Consider the following 23,428-nt stretch of genomic DNA (forward strand, 5'->3'; position numbering starts at 1 on the left):
TTACTGAAATCAATCTTTGTGTTTCACCCTGACAGTTAGAATCAGGTGGGATGGGTTATGGTGGAAGATCCATCCTATTAGATGAGTCGGAACCTGTACTTTGCTCCATCAGTCTGAAAAGTCAGTTTGAACATCAGGGTACATTGCAAGACCTATCTTCTTACTGAAACTTTATTTGAAGATGATGGTTTAAATGGTTTTGAGCTGGTGAAGTTTATTTTAGAATTGAGCTTTAGTGAATGAATTATGGTAGGCGCATATGTAATTAATCAAAAATTAAATACTGATTTTGTGGAGATAGTTGTACCAGTGCAGTCAAAATGTTGTATAGGGCTCGCCTGTCAAAATAACCATGGGAGAGAGCAGAGGAAAGCAGAGGGTTCACCTTTTTGGGAGTCCTTCATCGTAATGAGCAGAGGGGTTTAGTCTCCACTTCCTTACTGTACCATTGTGCATGTCTTGAAACTTGAATCATTGACTAAATGACACTCAGTTTAATGAATGCCTTGTAAATATTTAAATATTCAATTTGAGAAAATATTGAAATAAAAAATAAGTTCTAGCCCCTCTTGATACAGGGACTGTGATGGGGTGTGTAAAGCCCATACTACATCTGAAGGGGTTAAAGAGCAACTCTGGGCCCAGATGACCTTGGCCAGTCACACCTGCAGAGCATGCTCCAGCTGGAGGTGAGCTTAAGAGGGAGATGGATAGCTCAGAACGGGGCTGACAAGGCAGGGAGAAGGACCTGCCCGGAGAGCTCCTGAGGAAGTGCGCTGCTCGAACCTTCTCCTGGAGGAGAGGAGTCTACATGCTGAACCTGAAATAAACTGAAATTCAATCAGTATTTTATTCTGTTACTATTTTGGGACAGACTGAAGTCTTGGACAACAGAGTGGTTGGTAGGAAGTGGTCCCTGGGTGGAGAGGGGAAGCCGTAAGAGGCTCCTGGGTGTTGGACATTTAGTACCTCTGCTGGGGCCCAGGGTCCACTACCAAACCCTCCTCCCCATTAAGCAGGGCATGAAACCCCTTACATTCTAGACTGTCCCCTGGTGGGAAGGAGGGGAAGGATAAATACCTTTCAAAACCAGTGCCTGGGATCGGATGCTCATGGGGGTCAATAACCGAGCCCCTATCTTTCCAAACTCCCCACAATACTGGTGAGACATGACTGAGTGGATAACCTAACTGGAGGGTCGAATCCACCCTCCAAAAAAAAGACACAGACACCAGATGTGCAGGTGGTCTGGGGTGGGGGGTGAAGAGTAGAGACTTGGCAACTAAAGGCCTGGCCCCCTAGCCACTAGGCAATGCTTCCAGTGAGCATTGGCCATTATAAATGCACAGTGTAAAAACATGCAAGAAGGCTGTTTTTGTGGGAAGTGAAAATATAGGGGAGTGTGGCTTTTGTTTTGCATGCACTTTCTTCTTGGCTGTGTAAATTTGACATCTGGTAGTTCTTTAATTTTTTCAATATAAAGGGATTTAGTAAAATCATAGTTAACCTAAATTATTAAGAATTTTTTTGTAATCGAATTCTTTATTATCATACTTTTTCACTAATTATGCATTCTTTACTCAGCTTAGTCCCTTTTCATTTTCTAATTCTTGTGTACGTAGCACACTGCTGCAATATATGGGGTTGCAAGGGCTGACGGGTGTTTAAACTTGAACAGCTTTTATTAATTTGAATAAAAAAGCTAAACTTTCCTACATCATTGCATTACTGCAAGGAGCTTCCCTTCAAATCATATTTACATAAAATAAGTATAACTGACCAAACATACCCTTCATTTTTAAATAAAACTGAAAAGTGTGAGTCATTGTAAAATCAACTTCTCTAAAGGAGTGCCCAACTATATTTCTCTTTGTTTCATACAGTTTAGGTTTTAGAAAGTAATGCCAGAAAACTAGAAAATTTAAGTAAATTAAAAAGTATTGCAACTAGTTGTTCTTAAATCTAGATAGCAATGAAATAACTTTACAGGAATTGGGCTGACTTTTCCCTTGATGGATGATTCTTAATAAACAATTGAAATGTGTTAAGATACGTCTATACTTGCCTCCGGGTTCGGCAGTAAGCAATCGATCTTCTGGGATCGATCCCGGAAGTGCTCGCCGTCAACGCCGGTACTACTTCTCTGCGAGAGGAGTAGGCGGAGTCGACGGGGGAGCCTGCCTGCCGCGTGTGGACCTTTGGTAAGTACTTTTAAGTTCGAACTAAGGTACTTCGACGCTGAAGTTGCATATCTCAGTTCGAACTGGGGGGTTAGTGTGGACTAGCCCTTAGAGGTTGAACTTGCTTCCATTGACTTCAGTAGAAACAGGAAAACGCCTTGCACTTGTGTTTTCTGAACTGTGTTAGCTTAACTAAAACATGGTTCTAGTAGATGAAATGAAAACACAGTAAATGTTGTATAAGGCACTCATGTCACATTATCTGATATTTAGTGTTTTGACTGTTGCCTCAGGCTGTATTGTGAAGGGCAGTAATGATGCTACTTCTGAAGAGTTTTAGGCTACTAAACCGTTGGTCTGCGTAATATTTAAGGCTAATGAGTGGAGGAGAGGGTTGGCTGAACATATGGAGGAGATCCTGTTGAATCTCAAAATGTTGTTTAGCTCTATTAATCACTAAATAGCCTTCCCTCTCAGAATTTTGCTCCTACCTCATGCATCCCCAATACCTTCTTCTTTGGAGTTCTGCTAAAATGTAGATATATTCGTTTCTAGGTAGATTGCCTTATAATAATAAAACTTCAGCATAATATATTTTTATATTGCCTTCCAACTGAGAATCTCAATCTGCTGAATAAGAGTTAATTAAGACTCAGCATATACCTCTGAGGTATGGTATGGGTATATGCTTATTCTCATTGGACAGATGGAGAATTTGAGATACAGAGAGGTAAAGTGAATAGCCTAAGATCTAACATGTCAGTGACAAAGGGTATGTCTACACTACAGGATTAATCCGAATTTATATAATTCGAATTTAGGAAACCGATTTTATAAATTCGAATGTATTCGGCCACACTATGCACCATTAATTCGGTGGTGTGCGTCCAAGCTACCATAGTAGCATCGATTTCCAGAGCGTTGCATTGTGGGTAGCTTTTACATAGCTATCCCATAGTTCCCGCAGTCTCCACCCCCCTTGGAATTCTGGGTTGAGACCCCAGTGCATGATGGGGCAAAAAACATTGTCGCAGGTAGTTCTGGGTACAGCCTCCCCCTCCCTCCCTGAAAGCAACGGCAGACAACCATTTCGCGCCTTTTTTCCTGAGTGAACTCTGCAGACTCCATTCTGCATCAAGCATGGATCCCGTTGTGCTCCAGAACGCAGTCTTGAACATTATAAACACCTCACGCTTTCTCGTGGAGTTTATGCTTACACAGGACCAGAAAAAAGAGGCGAGGAGGAGGAGGCGGCGATTGCAGCGCAGCGACCAGCGTGATGAGGACATGGACACGGACACAGAATTCTCTGAGACCGCGGGCCCCGGTGCTTTGGAGATTATGATGTTAATGGGCCAGGTTATAGGCTTGGAACGCCGATTCTGGGCCCGGGAAACAAGCACAGACTGGTGGGACCGCATAGTGTTGCAGGTGTGGGACGATTCCCAGTGGCTGAGAAACTTTCGCATGCGTAAGGGCACTTTCATGGAACTTTGTGACTTGCTTTCCCCTGCCCTGAAGCGCCAGAATACCAAGATGAGAGCAGCCCTCACAGTTGAGAAGCGAGTGGCGATAGCCCTGTGGAAGCTTGCAACGCCAGACAGCTACCGGTCAGTCGGGAATCAATTTGGAGTGGGCAAATCTACTGTGGGGGCTGCTGTGATGCAAGTAGCCAAAGCAATCACGGAGGTGCTGCTACGAAAGGTAGTGACTCTGGGAAATGTGCAGGTCATAGTGGATGGCTTTGCTGCAATGGGATTCCCTAACTGTGGTGGGGCAATAGATGGAACCCATATTCCTATCTTGGCACCGGAGCACCAGGGTACCCAGTACATAAACCGCAAGGGGTACTTCTCAATGGTGCTGCAAGCACTTGTGGATCACAAGGGACGTTTCACCAACATCCATGTGGGCTGGCCGGGAAGGGTTCATGACGCTCGCGTCTTCAGGAACACCAATCTGTTTAAACGGCTGCAGCAAGGGACTTACTTTCCGGACCAGAAAATAACCGTGGGGGATGTTGAAATGCCAATTGTTATTCTTGGGGACCCAGCCTACCCCTTAATGCCATGGCTCATGAAGCCATACACAGGCAGCCTGGACAGGAGTCAGGAGTTGTTCAACTACAGGCTGAGCAAGTGCAGAATGGTGGTAGAATGTGCATTTGGCCGTTTAAAAGGTCGCTGGCGATCCTTATTGACTCGCTCAGACCTCAGCCAAACCAATAACCCCAATGTTATTACTGCTTGCTGTGTGCTTCACAATCTCTGTGAGAGCAAGGGGGAGACCTTTATGGCAGGGTGGGAGGCTGAGGCAAATCGCCTGGCTGCTGATTACTCGCAGCCAGACACCAGGGCGATTAGAAGAGCACACGATGAAGCGCTGCAAAAATTTGCTCTTTCCTGAAAACCCGCCCCCTTTATTGACTCATTCTCTGTAAGGAACCCACCCTCCCCCTTCCCCCAGCTTGCTTTCAAAGGAAATAAAGTCACCATTGTTTAAAAATCATTTATTCTTTATGAATTGATTATAAAAAGAGGGAGAGAACCTGAGTGGGGTTTGGGAGGAGGATCAGCGGGAAGGAAAAGCCCAGTAAAAAAAGGTTAAGAAAATGGCAGCCTTTTGCTTGGGCTGTCCACTGGGGTGGAATGGGAGGGTGTACGGAGCCTCCCCCCCCCCCCCCGTGTTCTTAAACGTCTGGGTGAGGAGGCTATGGAACATGGTGAGGAGGTAGGGGGGTTATACAGGGGCTGTAGCGGCACAGAACCTGAGTGGGGTTTGGGAGGAGGATCTGCGGGAAGGAAAAGCCCAGTAAAAAAAGGTTAAAAAAATGGCAGCCTTTTGCTTGGGCTGTCCACTGGGGTGGAATGGGAGGGTGTACGGAGCCTCCCCCCCCGTGTTCTTACACGTCTGGGTGTGGAGGCTATGGAACATGGTGAGGAGGTAGGGGGGTTATACAGGGGCTGTAGCGGCACTCTGTTCTCCAGCAGCCGTTCCTGAAGCTCCACCAGACGCCGGAGCATGTCTGTTTGCTCACGCAGCAGCCCCAGCGTTGCTTCCCGACTCCTCTGATCTTCCTGCCGCCACCTCTCATCTCGAGCGTCTCTCCTCTCCTCACGTTGGTCCCTCATGTCCTCACGTTGGTCCCTCATGTCCTCACGTTGGTCCCTCCTGTCCTCACGGTCACTGGCTTCTTTCCTATACTTGCAAACCGTCTCCTTCCACTCATTCAGATGAGCTCTTTCATTCCTGGTGGATTGCATGATTTCGGAAAACATCTCTTCTCTCGTCTTTTTTTTACGACGCCTTATCTGGGATAGCCTTCGGGAAGGAGGAGGGAGGCTTGAAACATTTGCACCTGCTGGAGGGAGTGAAAAAAGGAGAGAATTTTTTTAAAAGATACATTTTTCAGAACAATGCTTATACTCTTTCACGGTGTATACTATTCACATTACATAGCACATGTGATTTCTGTGCAAGGTCGCATTTTGCCTCTTAATATTGAGTGCCTGTGGCTTTGCTGCTAGAGATCACAGACGCAGGTCCGGGCAACAGAATTCACCTTGCATGCTGCCATGGTAAGCCACTGTCTTTAGGCTTCTGCGCCCTGCTTTCCCACATACCAAGCAAAGCCCGTTGTGCTGCAGTTTTCCTGTTAGCTTGTTTTCTGCTGCTGAAGGTTAACACCCCCCCCCCATCCAATTCTCTGGGATGAGTGCTTTCTCCCTCCCCCCACCGCGTGGCTGGTATCAGGGAAGATCCCTGCAGGAACCAAACTAACAACACCCCCCCCCCACCCGCCATGAATTCTCTGGGATGAGTGCTTTCTCCCTCCCCCCACCGCGTGGCTGGTATCAGGGAAGATCCCTGCAGGAACCAAACTAACACCCCCCCCCACCCGCCATGAATTCTCTGGGATGAGTGCTTTCTCCCTCCCCCCACCGCGTGGCTGGTATCAGGGAAGATCCCTGCTAGCAAAACGCGAAAAGCTCTGGGCCAATCCTCCCCCCCCCCTTTGCACTTGGCTAAATGCAGGGAAGGATTTCTTTTCAGCCACAGGCAAACAGCCCAGTAGGAACGGCCACCTCTGTCCCCTTAATTAAATTCCCTTATTTCAACCAGGTTACCCTAAGCGATATCACTCTCCTGAGGATTACACAGCAAGATAAAGAACGGATGTTGCTTGAATGCCAGCAAACACCGGGACCATACGCTGCCAGGCTCTGTCAGGCAATGATACCAGATTACTTGCTACTAGCATGGCGTGGTCAAGTGTCCTACCATGGAGGACGGAATAAGGCTGCACTGCCCAGAAACCTTGTGGCAAGGCTTTTGGAGTACCTCCAGGAGAGCTTCATGGAGATGTCCCTGGAGGATTTCCGCTCCATCCCCAGACATGTTAACAGACTTTTCCAGTAGCTGTACTGGCTGCGAATGCATCCCAAGTGCTCAGGGCAAATTAATCATTAAAAATGCTTGCTTTTAAACCATGTTTTATATTTTAAAAGGTAAACTCACCTGAGGTCCCTTCCATGGGGTCATGGTCTTGGGTGCTGGCTTGGGAGGCTTGGGAGGGTACTTCAGTCAGGGTGAGAAACAGATCCTGGCTGTTGGGGAGAACGGAGAGCTGGGTGCTCTCTGCCAGCTCGTCCTCCTCCTCCTCCTCTTCCCCTTCCACGGAATCATCAGGTGTACCTGATGAGATTATCCCCAGCTCGGAATCCACAGTCAGAGGTGGGGTAGTGGTGGCGGCCCCCCCTAGAAATGCATTTAGCTCAGCGTAGAAGCGGCATGTCCGCGGCTCTGACCCGGAGCGACCGTTTGCCTCCTTTGCTTTTTGATAGGCTTGTCTGAGCTCCTTGACTTTCACGCGGCACTGATCTGTGTCCCTACTGTGGCCTCTCTCCATCATGCCCTTGGAAATTTTTTCATAAGTTTTGGCATTTCGTCTTTTCGAACGCAGTTCTGCTAGCACTGAATCCTCTCCCCATATAGAGATCAAATCCAGTACCTCCTGTACGGTCCATGCTGGTGCTCTTTTTCGATTATCAGCCTGCATGGTTACCTGTGCTGATGAGCTCTCTGTGGTCACCTGTGCTCTCCACGCTGTGCAAACAGGAAATGAAATTCAAATGTTCCCGGGGCTTTTCCTGTCCACCTGGCCAGTGCATGCGAGTTCAGATTGCTGGCCAGAGCGGTCACAATGGTGCACTGTGGGATAGCTCCTGGAGGCCAATAACATCGAATTGCGGCCACACTAACCTTAATTCGGATTAACAATACCGATTTTGACGCTACTCCTCTCGTCGAGGAGGAGTACAGAAATCGAATTAAAGGGCCCTTTAATTCGAATTAACTGGCTTCGTTGTGTGGACGGGTCAAGCGTTAATTCGAATTAAGGCAGCTAAATCCGAATTAAAGTCGTAGTGTAGACCAGGCCAAACCTATGAACAGAACATAGATTTCCTGACTTTCAGTCCTCTGAATGAGTCAGTAGACTACTGCTCCTGGATTAGCAATGTTCCAATGTTGGTAATACTGTTTTAAAGGACCATAGATTCACTCAATCCTGACAGATTGTATTTTATTTTTGGTTTGTATTCATCTTTTCTTGCGGATGATTGTTGAGCCATGTACTCTAGTAACACTGAATATTGCCACTGCTTGAGTAGTTTGCTCTGGTGAGTGATTTTTCTTCTTCCTCTAGATTAATTCTTTCTCGTCCTTTCTGTCAGTCAACACATCTTTTCATACTAGTGAAACTGAAAATAAAATGAATGACTAATATTCCGCTTGGTTCTTATAGACATTGAGTGTGTACATTACCTAGGAAGAAGATTGATTGAGAGGTAATGGTCTAGGTTTTGTGATAGACTTTGATGTCTCTGTCAAAGATGAAAGATCTCATTTCAACACTGATTTTTTGAAACATCACCTAATTACACGGTCACATTGCACTGTATAGCTATAAAACTAATTTGAAACTCTGAAATATTGATTCTGACTTTGAGATGTAATTCAAGCTCTCTCAACTTCGAGTTCTTATTTCAAAAATTGGAATCTGCTGCGTAATGTCCAGAAGTGGTAGGCTTTTATTTGAGTCAGTTATCTCACATTTATATAAACTGTTTTCCTAATTGCAAATTACTTCTCCAGATACGCTAGTTGTAATGGGTCCATGCTTCCAGCATGCAACTGGTGGGAACTCTAATAGCTTTGTAGTTTTTGGACAGGTGCATTCCATTTTACTGGAATGCCATCAGTTTGCATTGGTCTCTGTAGGGAGAAAGGGAAAAGACAGTGTGGCAGATGTGAAACATGGAATATTCAAAGATTATTGTGTCAGCTTTATAAGTGTTATATGTATCTTTATGGCTTGCTAGTGATCATATTTCTGTCTCAGTGGTGAGTAAAAGGGATGTTGTTCAGGAAATAAAATCAATGATGTGTAATTAATGCAAATACCTAATGCTGAAACAATGTAGATATCAAGTCTTTTTTTAGGTTATACCTTCAAGGGAAATAGTATATACTGGTCTGACCTGGTTCAAGAAGCCTAAGAATACAAAATACTTGAAACTGCATAAAGTGACCGACCTGATCTGAGGAAGAGGGTCACTTGCACTTGATCCAAGAACTGACTGAGTCTGTGCCCAGAGACAGACTCTGTGGGAAGGCCTGAAGTATTTTAGTCCTGTCAGGGTTTTCTTCATGTGGAGGTTGGGTGACTAGAAAGCTAGACATGCATATAAGCTGTTTGTTTGTATATGTTTTTTCTGTAATGCTTTTGTTCTGAATAAATAGTACTTTGCTTCATAAAATCAGACTTCATGAGCTAATCACAGTAAATTGCAGGAGCCTGCAACCTAAGACCCAGGTCTAGCTCCCTGAGAAATGTGACTGCTAGAGGCTTGAGACCTAAGAGGGGGTGACCCTTGAGGAGACCTAAGAGGGGGTGACCCTTGAGGATGCCACAGAGGGGATAAAGGTGCTACTAACTCAGGAACTGTGACACACAGTCCCTGTCCCCTGGAGTTTATGGTGTATGCTCGATAGAAAGCTGAGGCAATATTATAGATGATAATTACTGGTGGAGACGGTGCAGCTCAGTACTGTCCTGATGGGGTGTAGCATTATTTCTATAGTTCAGTGGGTTTTTTGAGGCAGTGAACACCATAATGCCTTACATTTTGGCTTTTTTGTTTTTGATTTTTTTTTATCCTTTTCAGTTTGGGAAATGTTTCTTTCAAGTATTGATGGTGGTGATTCCAATCTTAATTGCCAACAGACAAAGCTCAGGGAGAAGTCATTGCTTTTTACCCATTAATGGAGCTCTTTGTGATGTTTTCTAGTCTGCCTATTCAGGAGCTTTCCATGGCAGGATGCTGTGAAGATTGTCCTACCTCTCAGGGCAGCAGGAATTTCAGTACTGAAGACATTAAGTTGTCCTAAAGAAGAAATGCTCATGCCAGGCAGCACTGAAAGACACTACTCAGGGAAAATGAAGCATGAGTAGATACTAAGGACCCAACACATAAAGCAATCTCCCATTGGGATGTCTTTCCTCCCTTCTCCCCCCAATTTACCTCTCTATGCACAGATGTAGTTAGCCTGAGGGACTGGCACAGATGATCTAAGTATTAGACCATGTTGCCATGGCATCTCCTCTCAGCACCCATCCATGCTCCCATGTGCATCCATTCATCTAAGAGACTAGCACTTTTGTCCATCCACTAGCAATCTTTGCCTTATTCCTTTTCACCTTTCATGAGAAAGGGGTCAAGACAAAGGATTTCTCTCCCCCAGCACATGGAATGTGAGGCAGCCTCTGTGGCAACCATCCAACCAACTTCCTAGATGAGAAGCTTGCTGGGAGCACAAATTTCAGATAATGTTATCTTTTTCCTCTCTGCACCTGTGCATTAAGGGTGCAGCCATGATCAGGCCTCTGTGTAGTGAGAGGTCTAGTTTTGGAAGAGTTGTAAACTTCCTGTCACATTAGTGCTTGGTGGTAACTCTTGATGCACACAAAGCTTGATGGCTATGAAGAGCTGGTGCCTCTCAATGGATGCTTTCTAGGCCAGCTTTCCAGGCTGTTTTGTGCATGTTTGGGTTGATGAGACTTGAAGGGAAAAATCTCTGGAAAAGATCTTTCAGCCCTCAGGTAGCTGAGCATATCTGCTTGTGTGCATACAGATCCTGATTGCAGGTGCCTGAATCTTCACATGCTTGCTCATTTGGAGCTTGATGTAAACTAGCAAAGTTGGGCAATTGTGCATACATGTAACTGTGCACTCACCTGGCGACTGAAAACCATGCTGGGTTCTTCAGACAGGGTCCCAGTCTAGGACTCTAATTTCTGGGCTGGCATGAGGGACTGAGAAATAAAATAAAATAAATAAATAAATGGAGATATCCTATCTCCTAGAACTGGAAGGGACCTTGAAAGGTCATCAAGTCCAGCCCCCTGCCTTCACTAGCAGGACCAAGTACTGATTTTTCCCCAGATCCCTAAGTGGCCCCCTCAAGGATTGAACTCACAACCCTGGGTTTAGCAGGCCAGTGCTCAAACCACTGAGCTATCCCTCCCCCCAAGGAGAAGGGAAAGGCATGAAGCCATCTTCTATCGTATTACCTTTTAGAAAGGAAGGAAAAAAAGAGAAGGAAGAACTAGTCTTCTTTTAATGGCTGCCAGGCATAACTTCCCTGGAAAAAAATATGAATTACAGGCTTGAATTTTTTTTAAAAACACTCGGTGTTCAGTTGTACACCTAATATGGAAAAGTAATCACTGAATGGGTGTGCAAATGGTCAGATATGCACTTAATTGGTGCACATACACTTTGATGCACCTGCCTTTTTGGAAGTCGAACTCTCCATTTCTGTTTGGCATTATGAACTTAAGAAATTTAAAGAAAAGTCATGCAATATGTTTCTGAGCTATTATATGCCTTAGTTGGTGCCTTGAGGCACAGTTCTGAAAACTGATCGATCTTTTTAATTCTCCTGGAGAGTACAGTAATCCCTGTGAAACATACTGTCTGTGACTTAAATCTGCTCTGAAAGCAACACTTTGCAGAAGTGAATTTCCTGTGTGTTAATGTGAAAGGTACACTCTCTTTTATCCACATTTGCTTGTAATGCTTTCCTTGTTGTGGGTTAACTAATTTAGTATATATTAGTTGCCTTTACATTGTGGAAGGATAACATGTTTTTTGGTGTGACTTGTGCTGTTATAAGCTTGTTAGTTACTAGATGGGTCCTCAGTCTTGCTACCCTGTGGGGGAGAACACAATTCATGACTTGGTTCATTTCCATTTTGGCAGAGGTGGAGTGTGCTGAGGAAGTATACTCATTGTAGCAGGAAGAAGCACTTTGTATTACTCAGTAGTGGCTTCTCAGCAGGCACCGGAGTGGCTGAAAGGATAGCTAGGAATCATGATGAAGTTAAAGGGAAAATATTTTGGTGCTCTGATGCTAAAGTTTTTGAAATAATCTTGGGCAGTTATCCTCCCAATCCTCAGAAAGTAGGTATATGGGGAACTCTAATATTAGAGTCAACTTTACAAATCTTGTACGAGGTTGGCCTGCCTTGTATGGGGTAGAGCAGTGGTTCTCAAACTGTGGGTTGGGACCCCAAAGTCGGCCGTGACCCCATTTTAATGGGGTTGCCAGGGCTGGCGTTAGACTTGCTGGGGCCAGGGGCCAAAGCCCAAGACCAAGTCCCACCGTTCGGGGCCGAAGCCTGAGACCCATTGCCTGGGGCCAAAGCTTAAGCCTGAGTCCCGAGGACTTCATCCCTTAGTGGCGGGGCTCAGGTCACAGGCCCCCTCATTTGGGGTTGAAGCTTTGGCTTTGCCCCCCTCCCCCGCCCCCGGAACAGTGGCGCTTGTGCTTTGGCCCCTCCACCCGGGGCAGCTGGGCTCAGGTGGGCTCAGGCTTCCGTCCCCCCTCCTGGGGTCGTGTAGTAACTTTTGTTGTCAGAAGGGGGTCAGGGTGCAATGAAGTTTGAGAACCCCTGGGATAGGGTATGAATGTGAACTCTTATCTTCTGCCTTATGTGAGAGCTAAACCATTATGAGTTCTTTAACATAGTTTTGTGTGGGAACTTTTTGATAGTTTTGCTGTGCTATATTATTCAGTTTGGAATCTTTCTCTTTCAGCCCTTTAGACACTGATACAACAGCAATCTAGCAATGGAACAAAGAAAAAATGACAGTTTTGTCCCAAGTATCACACAGTTGGAACACTTTTTGACAGAACACGACTCCAATGTTGTTTGGCTATTAGTTGGTAAGTTGAATATATTCTGGTTTTGTTAAACGTTTTTGTGAATCCATTAAACATACTTTTCTAGATAATTGGATGCTTATATAGCATCTGTTACCCAGAAAGATCCCAAAATATTTGCAGATAGAAGCCCCTTCATTCACCATGCAGCTGTTTAATAGCACCCAGCAACACTACTACACAATTTAAGAAGGAAACAAATAATTGCTTTCAATTTAAAACCTCAGGGAATTGGGCCTGATCACTAAGGTTAACTCTACTCCTGTTTTCCCCCCTCCCACCAAAAAAAAGCCTCTGTGGGAACTTCACTGACAACAAGAAGTTGGGGGTACAATTTTATATCTTCTATCTGGAAGAAGGTCTCTCCAGTAGCAAAGCACCTTCTACTACCAGAGAGTTTAAAACAGCTATTTGATTTATGTTTTATATATATATCCACACACACAAGAATGCAGTACCATAACAATATATTTCATTTTTTCCTGTTACGTGGAGGAATGACTAAGTTTTCTAAAAGATTTGAAAGTAGTAGTGGTCTGTGTTGCAATAAGTGTATAGTGCAGGATGCACTTATGTGTCTGTCACATGAGATAGCGCACATATACTAGGTATGTGGCACAAGTGTAGGGCAGTCACATTGTTCTGGAATGGGGAAGCCATAGTTGTGTAATGCAGGTTACTCAAGTGAGTGACAGTAAAGCCTCTACATCACACCAAACCATAATAGGAGCATTACAGCGTGTTACACAGTATAAGGGTGATGCAAGAGCATGAGAACCAACCTCAGGACAGACTATTAAAAACCAAGGCACAAACCCCTAACTGGTTGTGCGTTCTAAACTTAGATTTCACCAACCAAGTGCAAACTCTGTAGGCACTTGAACAGCTTTAACACAGAGTCACAGATCCCCTTGGATACTCCAGTCTGTCTTGCCATCCAGGTGAGCATATCTCTATGGTAGATGGCCAATTGCACCAAGAATCACAGCAAAATATTCAGGTTACTTCTGATCCCGAAGGACCAGTCCCTGACCCCAGGTCACTTGTGCTTTAGGTCTCACACCAACGACAAGGCCAATCCCATAATAAACTATATGAAGATTTATTAAATTGGAAAAGGAAATTAGAGAGTTATTCACATGGGTTTGGTGTGTTGGAAGTAAATCCTAGTGGAGATGTTTGAGTGATTCTGTGTATTTTAACTCTTATCTGGTAACAAATAAACTGGTCTCTGAGAAAATAACAGGAGTACTTGTGGCACCTTAGAGACTAACAAATTTATTAGAGCATAAGCTTTCGTGGGCTACAACCCATGCATCCGAAGAAGTGGGTTGTAGCCCACGAAAGCTTATGCTCTAATAAATTTGTTAGTCTCTAAGGTGCCACAAGTACTCCTGTTATTTTTGCGGATACAGACTAACACGGCTGCTACTCTGAAACTGGTCTCTGAGAGACTATCTCCAGGTGTTGTGAGGTGAAATGTACAAATATTAATGACACTCTTGTGGGAATAAATATATTACAGCTGGTACGTGGGTATGTTTTTCAATTTTTTTGTTGGAACTTTATTTCACTAAATTTTCTGAGGAAATTATTACTAGTGTTGGAAGGTAAATACAAAGCAAGCAGTTCTTTGCAATAACTCTAAACAAAAAGTTTGCTTTTTTGTTTACTTTTGTATTTAATTTTAAAATGTATTTTTTGCCCATTATTGTGAGATCTGGGTACATAAAATAAAACATAAAAGTATTGCATGCAATTGACACAGCTCAAACCCACTCATGCCCCTAACAGTCTTGGTCAGTGGATGAAGATAAAAATTCATACTAAGGAAGAGCTGCAGTGTTTTTTTTTTTGTTTTTTTTTTTTAAAGTGTCCTCAACCAAATACTAAAATTGCCAAATGTTGGTTCTGGTGGATTGTAATAAAGAATGAATTATAGAGCTGAATACTTTCTGCTAAATTTTCCTCCCCATTTCCAGAAGGCCCCTTGGGACAGACAGTAAAACTTTCCTGTTGATTGCAACTAATAAGGTAGAAATTGCAAAGCTGCATAGTCACTAATGTACTACAAAACTTGCACTACATATTAATATTTTACACTTTAAGTGAAAGATTTAAGGCCTCAAACTGGTTTACAACCAGTATTTGTTTTGTAGTATGCAATTTTTAAAGTTCTTAACATAGCAGGTTGCTTGGAACTACATTTTAATAGTTTCAGCATTTGAGGACAGTTGCAATTGGCAGTTCACTGGTTATGTGTCTCGTTTATGTAAATTAGCAATTAATCCCCATTATAAAGGATTTTTATGCAAATTGCAATTGACTCCCATTTATTCATGAACCGTGGAATTCAACTTTATAATGTTTCTGTGAACTTGGTATAGGTACTGGAAGTAGGGGTGCTGGGGGTGCTACTGCACCCCCTGTCTTGAAATGGTTTCCATTATATACAGGGTTTACAGTTTGGTTCAATGGCTCTCAGTACCCCCACTATAAAAATTGTTCTAACACCCCTGGAACTTGGTACAAATGATTCTTAGGTTATCTTCAGTGTTTTTTCATTTTTATATTCCTTAATGTTGGGGGGGTGGGTCTATCTTTTTGATGGTAAGAACTGAACTTGGCGGGTAAAGGGGAAAACACTTACAGATTAAAGTAATTTCAACAAAGGATTTAAAAAAGCTTCCCAAATTTGCCTATTTAAAACACTGACTAGATGCAGAAAGCCCAAAATTCACATCCTCAAACCCCTGTTCAGCTACTGCCTAACCCTGTAGGTGCCTAAAATCCGATGGTGCCTACATCTCCACCTAAAAATCTGCCAATGAGTGTGTGCACAGCCACCTCAGTCCTGATACTCGGTGCCTATTTCATGCTTCCCCTTCCTTCCCCCTGCACTTCCAGTTGGATCATCAGACTAGGCATTACCCCACCCATCTCATCTGCAGAACCCAGCCTGATAGGTGACCTCTGAGAATGCCTACCTGATTGGAGGAGAGGGGTGTGGCCTAATCCTAAGGGAAATAGGTGCCAAGTCTCTCTTGCAGAGGTTTAAGTATGTATTTATGCACTGTGAGTACTCCTATTGATTTGCATAAATCTTTGCAAGGTTCTGGACCATTGTTCGTAAACCTAAAATTTCACAACAACTGAATCAGAAAAGGAGTCATAGCCAATATAAATGCAATTAGTATTTATAAACAAATGTATCTAAAGATATATTCCATCTAAAGATTTATTCCACCTAAAGAGTTGTCAGTAATTTTCAAAGATGTCTGTTAAGCACTGCTTTTTAAATAACTTGTTAACTTTAAGTGCCCAGATCTTGTGTTTTGTGTGTGTGTGTGTGTGTGCGCGCGCGCGTGTGTGGTGGGAGTGAATGAAACTTGAAATATTCTTTTGAAGTCAGACAACAATTATTTAAAACTATAAAATAAATCAATTAGAGATGAGTACAATGCCAGTTAAAACTAGTCCATCCCATGCCAGCCTGGGATTGTTCCCTTCAGATAGACCTTTCTGGAAACTTTGTGAACCATTTTGGTTAGAAATAGGTTACTTGATTTTAATCAACTAATGTAAAAACTACTTTTGGGACTAGAAGACCTAAATTTATTTTGATTGGCATATTTCTAATTGGATTGAAATTCCCATGATTTTTTCCATCAAATTCCAATTTCACACTGCTGATAAAAATGAGAGGTATTGTATTAGCATGAAGTACTGCTATGTGACAAATTGCTGGGCTAAGATGTAAAGGCTGGAAATCATCGAGATGATGTGCTGAATCAGGGGCGATTATAGCTTGGCTAGGATTTGTTTTCTCATTTTAGTTCCCATTTAGTTGTGGATATGGCTGCACATAGTCAGAGGACCATCAAATCTATAATGTTTTGTTTGGGTTGTGGGAAATACTTTTTGTGTGATAGTGGGAGTGAAGAGAGAAGGTCAATGGAGAACCTATACCTTCCCTCCCCCAGTGTTAAAAGCCCATGTTAATTACAAACATTAGGGTTACCATACGTCCGGTTTTTCCCGGACATGTCCGGCTTTTTGGTAATCAAACCCCCGTCCGGGGGGAATTGCCAAAAAGCCGAACATGTCCGGGAAAAATACTGCCGGCCGGGCACTTCCCCTCCCGCGGCTGCTGTGCTCCTCCCCTGACTCTTCGGCTCTGTTTAAGAGCCGAGCTGCCCGAGCGCTACCGGCTTCGGGCAGCCCCCATGCCTCCGGACCCTGAGCTGCCGGCCGGGCACTTCCCCTCCCAGGCTCCGGGGGCGCAGGGTCCAGAAGTATGGGGGCTGCCCGAAGCCGGTAGCGCTCGGGCAGCTCGGCTCTTAAACAGAGCCGAAGAGTCAGGGGAGGAGCACAGCAGCTGGAGCCCGGGAGGGGAAGTGCCCGGCCGGGGGTGCAGGGTCCGGAGGCATGGGGACTGCCCGAAGCCCGAGCGCTACCGGCTTCACGGTTTGCCGGGCAGCCTCCAGACCCTGCCCCCCTTGGCTGAGCGCTTCCCCTCCCGGGCTCCAGCTGCGCTGGGGAAGTGCCGGCCGGGGGCGCAAGGTCTGGAGGCTGCCCGGCAAACCGTGAAGCCGGTAGCGCTCAGGCAGCCCTTTTCGCATGGCTAGGAGGGAGGAAGGGGAGTTAGGGCGGGGACTTTGGGGAAGGGGCGGGGCCGGGAGTGGGGAAAGGGGCGGGGCCAGGGCCCGTGGAGTGTCCTCTTTTTTTATTTTTTAAATATGGTAACCCTAACAAACATGTTTTTGCATGGGTTTTTTTTAATTGGGAGGGGAAAATAGAGAAGAGGGGGCATTGTTACTGGGCTTTGTATTTTGGTATACAATGCTTTTATCGGGTCACACAAGTGTAACTTTAATATGTTAATGTTTTCAACAGCTACAATCTTGTCTTGTGGATGGATTATCTATCTAACTTATTATAATTCCCGAAATGTTGGACTTATTTTAACATTGGTTCTGAACAGATTATATAAACATGGCTACATCCATATTGGTAAGTTGTTGTTACTGTAATATGGCTACATGTGAATCTAATAATTATCTTTGATAATATTTTGTCGTTTATCCTAACGTAACTTATTAAAAACTACAGGGTACATCTTAAGAGTTTCTGTTTACTAAAGTAATTTTCAAAATAACCAGAATAGTTGATTTCAACAAACAAAGTATTTTTTCAACAAAAAAGTATTTGACATATAACTCCAGGATGATTCTTAATGTGGATTAAAAATCCCAGTAAATTCCTGTTTTGAAATTCCTTATGGTTTTATGGTCAATTCAGGTTGATTACAAAAATTATAAAACCCAAAGGTACCATACTTTCATTTGTTAAAGAAATCACATGTTAACTTTCACTGTTATCTTTCCCCTCTCTTTCAAAAGCCATACATCATAATACCCATTTTTCCAACTGAAGAAAACTGGCTTGGGCTCACTCTGGAGCCCATCAGTGCTCCTTGTGAATCAATCAGATAAATTGTTGCTGACTGACATGAGGATTTTTTTTTTTTTCCTTCTCCCACCCTTTGGGCTGAGTGCACTGTCTCTGCAGTGCAGCTAGCTACTGCAAATCCAGAGCAAAGGAGTGGACTGGAATCTCAAACTCTTACTTTGTGTATGGTGGTGTATTGTATTACTAATAAACTGGCGGACTAGCTCATCCAATTAATTCTTATTGGGACAGTAATATTTAGAATTCATACTGGTAAGGAGCTTTGTCAAAACCCATTAACTCTCCTTTATTTTTTAAATTTAAAAACATTTTTATGGAATAAACCAGGTCAGTACAAATCACTTGGGTGCTCGCCCACATTACAAAAATATATATGATGCTGAATCATGAAAAGTTGTATCCCACAACCTGACTCTGATTGTCCTTTTAATTTTCTCTCTCCTCTCCAATCTCCCAGGCCTCCCTCTCTGTGCTACTCAGAATAAATTGTCTTTTTAATCTTGGACTTGTTCTACAGCTACTGATCATGTATACAATGAAAATAGAAGATAGAAAAATTGTATTAATCTACTGATCCTTTACGGAATCTGAGATCCAAAAATTCCAAACCATGTTCAAATCCAACACTTATTATGAACTGTAATGACTTCAACACTTGTTGGATGAAGTATTTGATATATATGCTGTATTTAAAAAAAAAAAAACTATATGCAGTGAAATTTGTATTAAGGAAAAGCAACTGGAGATAGCTACCCAAAATACATGGTGTTCTTTATTAACTTTCGCAATCAATAACATCATGGATATTGGATCCCACTAGTCCCATTTCTGGACTAGCGCTGATTGGTTTGTTGATGTCATTTTAAAACAAGTATGGTTTTTTTATGTCTACTTTGCATAACTTCTTGTTTCTAAGTAAGGTTAAAAAGGATTGGGGAGAATATATGGCCCATCACCACCCTGCCTTGTTGCAAAGGAAATTGAGCCATGCTGATGTGTCTACTTGTTAACTCCTCTGTCCCCAAATGTTCAAAGCTCCAGATGAGATTGCTAGATTTGAAGGCCTAGGCCTGAAGGCTGTTAGGTTTACTACCACCAGAAAATTGTGTGTATTTTATGGTGAATCTTAAATAATTGGAAGATGAGACAAAGTTAACTGAACTATATACAATCTGTAGTAACCAGTGATATTGATACATATCTTACATGTTCAGAATAGTCATCCCATCACTTTTCTCAAACTTAGTTATATAGGCCTACATTTTTAAAAGTAACTAGTGATTTTTAGTTGCCCAGCTTGAGACACCCTAAAGATGCTTGATATTTCAGGAAGTTCTGAGTCCTCTACTCTCTCTGAAAGTTGTCTATAAGGGCAAAAACCCAGGCACCCAGAATCGCAAGTAAAACTGTTTCAAGAATCAGTTGTTCCCATTCAGAAAAAGAAATTAAACCCACAGACAAAAGCCTTACATGAAATCTTTCTTTTAAAATAGGTTCCTTTTCATTCTCTGTCCTGTCCGGAAAAGTCATGGTTCGTGAAATCTATTACATTACAGAAGACATGTCAATCAGGTACTTGTTTGTCAATTTACTCTTATGGTTCCCACTAGTTCATATATTTTTCTTCCCTGTTGGTAAGACTACATTAAGAAATAGCACATCTTTAACATGAAACTGATTCTTGTTAGTAGATATGGGGCCAAATTGGTTCCCTCTTACAATTGTATAACCCCATTGACCCTTTCTCAGCTGTTGTTGCTGTAAATTGAAAAGTTCCAGTATCAGATATAAATCTAGTAAAAATTATTGACTGTATTAAGAGAATGCTTTTCAGAATATAAGGGAAAATTCTATTCCCTAATGTCTTTCACTTCATTGCCCTCTTATTTAAGTTTTTTATAAAACTGTAAAAAGTAAAACTCTTAAAATCCAAGTTCTATTAAAATATTTGAAAGATCTATTTTAGCCAAGCAGCTTACACTTCATTTTTTTCATAAATTTTAATAATTACATGAAATGTAGAGCAGACGTTGTTTGGTGATTCTTTCAGCCAGAGGTCCAAAGCATTAAGAGGGAAACAAATGAGGGATTCTGAAAGTGAGGCTTTTTTTTGTTACACTAGTGCATCTGCATAACATAAAGATTGGGCGTTAGTTATTTGGATCTATTATTGTAATGCTGTTCATACAGATTTAAGAAGGGAATCTTTCTACAATGTTTAAGGCAGTTTTTCAAGCTGCTGTACATAAAAGATCTATCCGTGTTCTTAAATTCCTATTTATGTAATTTATCCAATTTAGAATCCAAGATGGATTTATTATATTTCGCTGGTGGAAAATGTACAATCCAAAGCAGAAACAACATGGTAAGTTGATTCATAATGTTTCAAAGTTTGAATTGAGTTTTAGAAATATGATCTCTTGGCATTTTGTTTGTTTGTCACTGGGTTTCTTTTGAAAGTATTTAAATTTACCATAGAGAGGTGGTGTCTTTAGGTCAAGGTGAGACAAATAGGTGGTGATGAGGAAGCTTACACTGCTGTTGCCTTTGTAGTACCAGTTCTGTGTATAAACAGGGAACTTCTACTGTAGAGGTGTTCATCTGGCTCTTCCAAATACTAAACTGACTGTAAAAAAATAGAGGGGAGAAAAAGTTGTTGAACTTTTTTTTTGGAGATGTTAGCAAGTCTTGTAAGTTTATAATTAATAGTATTAAAATCAAGTTCTCCTTACTCTAAAGGTGGATGACTTCTCACAATTATTCAATTAAGTGGAAACAATAGTAAATAATTTTAAAAGGCGAAATACTTGTAACCCATTCAGTTTACAAATTTACTTCTCATTGGCTGCAGGGTTTCCACATGGGAGTTCAGATTTCCCTGCTTTTGATATTCCCATAGCTAGTATTTTAATCATGTTTCCTCACTGGCTCAGGTCATGTTCAACAAATGCATCTGGAAAGTACTACAAGACTTAGAATGTTTCTATTGGAACTTAAAACAGCATAAATTGGCTGAAGTGTGCACCACTGTTTTTGAACACTTGTACAGAAAATAGCAAATGTTACGAACAATGGTTATTTTTCTGGCATTTTTGAAAGAAGATTGTCGATGTAATATCAAAATAACCTTAAGGAAATAGTATCAGAGGGGTAGCCGTGTTAGTCTGAATCTGTAAAAAGCAACAGAGGGTCCTGTGGCACCTTTAAGACTAACAGAAGTATTGGGAGCATAAGCTTTCGTGGGTAAGAACCTCACTTCTTCAGATGCAAGACTTGCATCTGAAGAAGTGAGGTTCTTACCCACGAAAGCTTATGCTCCCAATACTTCTGTTAGTCTTAAAGGTGCCACAGGACCCTCTGTTGCTTCTTAAGGAAATAGTATTCATTAAGTAATTTGATTTGCTCTTTAGAAAGAAAACTACCCTGCTGCCTTTATTCACGATTGCTTTAGCAGAGCTGCTCTTTTTTTTTTTTTCTTTTCCTTCTTAAAAAACAAACTCCTTCACCAATTTGGCATATTCCACCTTTAGCACATGCTGACTACCTGACTAAATTGCAGAAGGCCAATAGCGCATTGCGTTTAAAAATCTTTTTGTTTTTGTTCTTGTGTAATTTGTTCTGGTGGCAGCCTGTCACCCAGAGCGGTGTAGAGATCTGATGGAGCCAGGCATTATTGCTGCATAAATTTGTTCAAATCTGCAATAAAGTAAAAAAGAAATAGAGCTTAAATGTTCCTGAAGGAAAATGTCTATGTACTATAATGCTTCTAAAAATGAAAAGTGAACTACCACGAGCTTATATTTCTTTAGTAAAAAAAGAACAGAAATTCCAAATCTCTTTGTGTTCCTTCTGGAAAAAAATTCCCTGCATTTGTAAGGATTTAAATGTAATCAGGGAAGGCCAATCTCTTAATGGAGCTCCATTGGAGCGCTTAAGTTCCCTGGGGTTTTCCTTCCATCATAATGTAGATATCTGCGAAGCTCAGAAGCTCCTCAGGCTTCCCATTAGGTTGAGGGGATATTATGGCCCTTCTGCCTCCTCAGTAAACTTCAAGTCATCAGTCTTCTATTCCCCTGTGATCCCAGGTTTCATACATTCATTCCTGCTCCCAGATCCACATTAGCCTCCTTGCTGACTCCTAAAATAAATAGAGACTGCTATATGCCTTTCATAGAGCTTGAGGTTGGAAGGGACCATCTAGTCCAACCTGTATATCATGGGCCATTACATTTCATCCTGATCTCTACGTTGAGCCCAATGACTTTAATTAGACTAAAGCATTTCAGGCCTTGGGATACTAAACTGTTGTGCACTATGAGTGGAGAAAGGGGAGACTAAGCTACCATTAATACCCAAGGCCCCTGTTATGGCAGGGTGTCGATTAAGTTTATCTGGGTATATCTCACCTATCTCCCTCCCCTCAATGCTGTGGAAGGAGAGCAAACCTCCTGCTTTCCCAAGTCTCTGCCAATCTGACCTGGGAGAAAATTTCTTTTCAACCCCAAATCTGGTGATTAAGTATGTAAGCAAGTACGCCAGCCAGGCATTTAAGAAAGAGGATTCTTTGTACCTATTTAAAGGTACCTACTGGTCCATTCCATCTGGTATCCCATCTTCGGCTGCAGACAATTTCTGATGCTTCAGAGGAAGATGAAACATCCCCCCCACTCCCGCCCCATGAATATGTTGTGCCAATTGGGCACTGGGCGGAAAAAAATCCTTCCTGACTTCTGCAGGCAACTGGCTGAAGCTCTGAAGCATGAGATTTGATTATAGTCATTGTCTTAATACAGAGCTGCAAGTATTATGAGCATATTGCGGGTAGAACAGGCAATCCTGTTCTCCCCATGACCCGCAAAGGAAGGGGATGAGCAAGAGGATTCACAGATTTCAAGGCCAGAAAGGACCACCATGACCATCCAGCCTGACCCCCGTCCCCATACATACAGGCTATAGAATTTCTCTTAGAAGCTAGATTAAAGTGTATCTTTTAGAAAGATATCTAATCAAATCTTAAAGATTCCAAGTGTTGGTGAGTCCAGCACCATCCGTGTTAAACTGTTCCAATGTTTAATTACCCTCTCTGGTTGGAAATTGCATCTTATTTCAAGGTTGAATTTGTCTAACTTCAACTTCCAGCCATTGGATCTTGTTATGCCTTTTTTCAGCAAGACTGAAAAGCCCCCCGTCTCTCCCCAGTTAGATAGCTTTTCCATGTCTAAGTACCTAGACAGGGGGCATGGATCAGTGTTCACGTCACAGTCCCCATCAGTACCCGGCCCGAGCCAGAGAAGCTACTGATCCAACCAGCAGACCAAATTTGGAGATGAATTCTGGTCATGTGCCACCTGAGGCACATTGTGCATAGGTTAAGAAGAAGTACCTAGACCAGTGGTGGGCAAACTTTTTGGCCTGAGGGCCACATCTGAGTATAAAAATTGTATGGCGGCCCATGAATGCTTGTGAAATTGGGGGTTGGGGTACGG

The 23,428-nt window shown here is 42.6% G+C and overlaps 1 protein-coding gene across 1 annotated transcript in view; it reads left to right on the top strand.

Annotated features, from left to right (window-relative positions):
- The window catches only part of BLTP1 (bridge-like lipid transfer protein family member 1), a 242,134-nt gene that overhangs the window by 20,451 nt on the left and 198,255 nt on the right, over window positions 1-23,428 (top strand). The window contains exons 3-6 of the mRNA XM_065404647.1: window positions 12,344-12,473; window positions 17,367-17,483; window positions 19,436-19,514; window positions 20,243-20,307. Of these exons, the coding sequence (XP_065260719.1) occupies window positions 12,377-12,473; window positions 17,367-17,483; window positions 19,436-19,514; window positions 20,243-20,307 (358 nt within the window). The 5' untranslated portion in view covers window positions 12,344-12,376. The remainder of the gene's footprint in view (window positions 1-12,343; window positions 12,474-17,366; window positions 17,484-19,435; window positions 19,515-20,242; window positions 20,308-23,428) is intronic.

The sequence above is a fragment of the Emys orbicularis genome, chromosome 5, assembly GCF_028017835.1.
Source record: "Emys orbicularis isolate rEmyOrb1 chromosome 5, rEmyOrb1.hap1, whole genome shotgun sequence".
Classification (NCBI taxonomy): Eukaryota; Metazoa; Chordata; order Testudines; family Emydidae; genus Emys; species Emys orbicularis.